Source organism: Nuphar pumila, chromosome 14 (assembly GCF_984573655.1).
Source record: "Nuphar pumila chromosome 14, dmNupPumi1.hap1.1, whole genome shotgun sequence".
NCBI lineage: Eukaryota > Viridiplantae > Streptophyta > Magnoliopsida > Nymphaeales > Nymphaeaceae > Nuphar > Nuphar pumila.
In genome coordinates this window covers 10,642,732-10,647,235 of record NC_143262.1, presented here as the reverse complement: position 1 = coordinate 10,647,235, position 4,504 = coordinate 10,642,732, and the positions used below count along the sequence as shown (strand labels likewise).

The 4,504-nt window shown below is 39.5% G+C and overlaps 1 protein-coding gene across 1 annotated transcript; it reads left to right on the top strand.

Annotated features, from left to right (window-relative positions):
- The first annotated feature begins 270 nt into the window (after positions 1-270).
- LOC149816337 (7-deoxyloganetin glucosyltransferase-like) lies at positions 271-3,744 on the top strand. The gene is made up of 2 exons (XM_089987448.1): positions 271-1,709; positions 2,498-3,744. The coding sequence occupies exons 1-2, from the start codon at positions 1,199-1,201 to the stop codon at positions 3,433-3,435; spliced, it is 1,449 nt and encodes a 482-aa protein (XP_089843574.1). The 5' UTR covers positions 271-1,198; the 3' UTR covers positions 3,436-3,744.
- The last annotated feature ends 760 nt before the right edge of the window (positions 3,745-4,504 follow it).

Below are 4,504 nucleotides of genomic sequence, written 5' to 3'. Positions count from 1 at the left end.
CCTGCCCGTTGCATTGTGCTGAGCTGAGCCGGTTCGGATTCATCCTATCAAGATCAATGTATCTTTTTTGCCCCGATTTTCTGTTTATCCTTGGATTATATAAAGAATAAGAGTCATGCCTTTTGGAACTGGCGACTCTTGGCTCTTTGCAAGGGTCATGTCTATTCAAAATGGGCAACTCTTTAAGAGTCATGTCCATTCAAACATATCTCTTTCACGTCTATATAAACGTGGTTAGAGAGGTTCCAAGGGGACGGATGTACACTCTATCATCTCTCTCTTGCTTTGTTAAAACTGTGAGGTCTGCAGTTGCATTGTATGTGGGAGCGAATCTTCTCTAAGGGGAGTACTTCCGTACGCCTTAGCCGTTTACTCAGTATTAACATGCTTTTGTTGTTTTTATTGTGTTCTTTGCATCTGTTTGTTCATATGCTGATGTCTGGATTTTGGTCTGGCGCGGAAAACGTCATGCTTGCTCCATGTTATTGTTTCGATCATCTGTTGATCGTGATCTCAATACTGTTATATTTCCTGATTTATATCATGATGATGATTGTGAAACTGCGTGATCCGAATTTCGATCCAACACATAGTTCAACAAGAATTGTCTACAATCACAACCGCCGAAACTCTATTATTGGATTCTGAGAAACCTTACAAAAGATGAATGACCCTCTCTAAACAAAAGAAGCCAAAGAATATTACAAGACTTGTAATCTGATTGGAGTCTAAGTGACTTTAGGATAAAATTAGAAAACTGCCCTCCAATAATTTTATGTCTGTTCAATCATATTAAATTTATGAAATGTCCCACATCACAACAACCACCGATCATTTCTTTGGCTACCACTTGCTTCTTAGATCTTTCTACCCACTTTCATCAATTGATTTAATTGTTAAATTTTAGCGGTGATATAAAGAAAAAATCAACTCTTTATGTTACGGCTTGTCCCAATTTCTGTGTATGAAATCTAATCTTTTACTGGTTTTACCGTTGTCCCTTTAAAAGGTCAAAGGACAGTTTTGGATGGTGTGATGAATGATGTCATCTTAATTCAGAGCCAGTGCCTTCTCTCTACATCTCCTGCATACACCAACACCCCCCACCACACCATGTATTTATAAATACCGAGTTCTCAGCTCCTTTCTTCTCCTGTCAAGAACTCCCGAACTGTATTGCTGCTCCTATAACTTAAACATGGCGTCAGCAGCAAACACACAGAAGCCTCATGCAGTTTGCATCCCTTACCCTGCACAAGGGCATATCACCCCCATGATGCAACTAGCTAAGCTTCTGCACTGCAAAGGCTTCCACATAACCTTTGTCAACACAGAGTACAACCATGAGCGACTGATCAGGTCAAGGGGCCCTGACTCAGTCAAGGGCTTGAAGGACTTCATGTTCAAGTCCATCCCGGATGGGTTGCCGCCCTCGGACCCTGACCGAACCCAGGATATCTCTGCACTCTGTGACTCCATCACTAAGAATTTCTTGGCCCCTTTCACTGATCTTGTGCAGAAGCTCAATGAATCACCTGAAAAACCACCTGTTACTTGTATAGTTTCTGACGGGGCCATGAGTTTCACCCACAAGGCAGCTGAGCAGCTTGGGCTACCTGTGGTCTTATTCTGGACCACTAGTGCCTGTGGATTCTGGTCCTACTTTCATTATCTTGATCTCATAGAGAGAGGATATACACCACTTAAAGGTATGAATCGAAACCATCTACTTTTTATTGTAAAGTTTGCTGCTGCTCATCACTATCCATAGAAGACAAGGAAAACACTACTTTTGATAGCAATCTCCAAGGGGGTAGTGGAAAGCTACCCGATTGCAACCCTACCAGATGGTATCCAATTGCTTGGAACTGTCAATTTTCGGTGTTTTTCTCGAAGTTCTGACCTTACATATATTTTCAGCATGATTGATTTACTAGAAATTGATACTTGGATCATTTGATTCCTATAGGTCATCCAAAATGCATGATCCAAGTGTCAATTTCTAGTAAATCAGTCATGTTGAATATATCTGTATGGTCAGAATTAAAAAAAAAAATCACCTAAAAATTTATTAGTGGGTAGGGTTGGTAAGTTTTCTATCTGTTAGATTTCCATTTCTCATCTCCAAGTTTTTTTTTTTTTTTCATTTTGGTTTCTTTATTTGGTTGCCATAAAATATGTATTTCTTTTTTTGTGTTAGGGCACCATACACTGCGCCAATCTTTCACATCCAAAAGAGTGGCATAATCTGTTACTTATCCCACTTTTCTGGATAAGTAACTGTATCTATCCAAACACGACCCTGAAATAGTTGCTTATTGGAGACTTCATGTTGTACTGGTCACCTGGCTGGTCCAAACAAAATGAACTTTAGCCTTTCTTGCCTTATAGATTTTTTAAATTTTATCAAAAGACCAAATTAAGTTAATTATTCTATGCTTTCCTTCAAATTTGCATCAAATCGTCTAAACTTCTTCATGTGAAATTTATTGAACAGATGAGAGCCAGTTGACAAATGGGTACCTTCATACCAAGATAGATTGGATACCAGGGATGTCAGGCGTCACCCTGAGGGACATTCCCAGTTTTATTAGGACTCTTGACAGGGACAACATCATCCTCAACTACTGCAACAACGAAGCACAGACAGTGACCAAAGCCTCTGCACTCATCCTCAACACCTTTGATGATCTTGAGGCCGAAGTCCTCGAGGCCATTCGGTCGCAAATCCCTCGTCTGTTCACGGTTGGCCCTCTGCTAAAACTGAGCCAGAGTGTGCCCATGAATGGGCTCACTGCCATCAAGTCCAACCTGTGGAAAGAAGAGGAGTCTTGCCTAGACTGGCTGGATGAGCAGGAAGAAGGGTCGGTGGTCTATGTCAACTTTGGAAGCATCACGGTGATGACTGCCGACCAACTGGTGGAGTTTGCCTGGGGGCTAGCTAACAGCAAGCACCCATTTCTGTGGGTCATTAGGCCTGACCTTGTGAAGGGTGTGGCAGCCATACTGCCACAGGAGTTCATTTTGGAGACAAGAGAAAGAGGGTTGCTGGTTAGTTGGTGTCCACAGCAGGAGGTCTTGAGCCACCCTTCAGTGGGTGTCTTCCTCACTCACAGTGGATGGAATTCTGCACTGGAGAGCATAAGCAGCGGGGTGCCCATGTTATGCTGGCCTTTTTTTGCAGAACAGACTACCAACTGTAGGTATACTTGCACCAACTGGGGGGTAGGGATGGAAATTGATAGCAACGTGAAGAGGGGGGAGATTGAGAGACAAGTAAGGGAGTTAATGGAAGGAGAGAAGGGGAAGGAGATGAAAAATAGAGCCAAGGAATGGAAGGTGAGTGCACAAAAGGCTATTGCGCCTGGTGGGCCTTCATATTCCAACCTGGAAAGGCTTGTAAATGAGGTTCTATTGCACAAAGTGCCACAGTGAGCCTTCCCATCATCATTAATGTTTCTAGCGACATGGGTTCAACTTGCAGCTCCCAACATAAATTATAAACCCACCGTTAACTGGTAGAAATTGCCAAATCAATTATCTCAAATGCCTTGTGCTACTAGCCATGTAGGCAGCTAAGGTATCTTTGGTTGTGTTTTCAAAAGCGAAAATAAATCACATGACATTCAAATGTGATTTAGAATATCTTGTGATTTCAATTATCATATTTGTCGAGAAATGAAATCTCAAAAATACATAAAACAAGATAAAAATATAGAAAAACTGAAACAGGTACTCTATGGCCCGAAGGCCTCCTTTCTGTCAGGAATGAAGTGTGGTGGCTCGTCCGATGCGGTAATGATGCCATTGAGCCGGTTTGCTGCAAAACAACGAAAACTATAAAAATTAAAATAGAAAAAAACTAAATTAGGGGTTCTTTGTTATGAGCCCCCTCTCAAATCACAGGGAGGGCACGGAGGTGCGGTGGAACTCATTGGAGGTGGTCAGTGGCATAGTCAGAAATTTAAGTTAGGGTGGGGACAAATGCACAGGAAAAAAATTATGATAATAAACTATACTAATGCAAAACAAAATTAAGGAACTACAAAGTGTCATATTTATAGTTAGGAACCTTGGTTGAAACTAAACAATATATTTTCAGTAATAAAAATATTTATTTATAACTGCACAATATCATAATAACTCTAAAATTTAACTTTGTTTGATATAAAAATCAAAGAAAGTACCTTGCATTAATAATGCAATGTGACTAAGCTTAAGCTTCGATCTTGAAATGCATTCAGCACGTGACAAAAGAACCCAAATATCTTACAAATAAATGGTCAATTAATTAATTAATCATTCAAAAAAATCTATAAAAAATATCATAAATATTTTATAAATAATTAGAATAAGTAAAAGTTACTCACAACAAAAAAAGAACATAAAACATATTTAATAAATTTTTTGTCTTTCACCAAATTATCATTATCATAAGTTTATCAAATAATTTTTAAAATATTATATATTAATTATTGCTAACAAGTAATAAGTATTTAATAAG

Bases quoted from the DNA above. Each gene is read 5' to 3' on its own strand.
- LOC149816337 (XM_089987448.1), top strand. From the start codon at position 1,199: ATGGCGTCAGCAGCAAACACACAGAAGCCTCATGCAGTTTGCATCCCT. The intron at 1,710-2,497 runs GTATGAATCGAA...TTTATTGAACAG, and splicing joins AGGATATACACCACTTAAAG to ATGAGAGCCAGTTGACAAAT.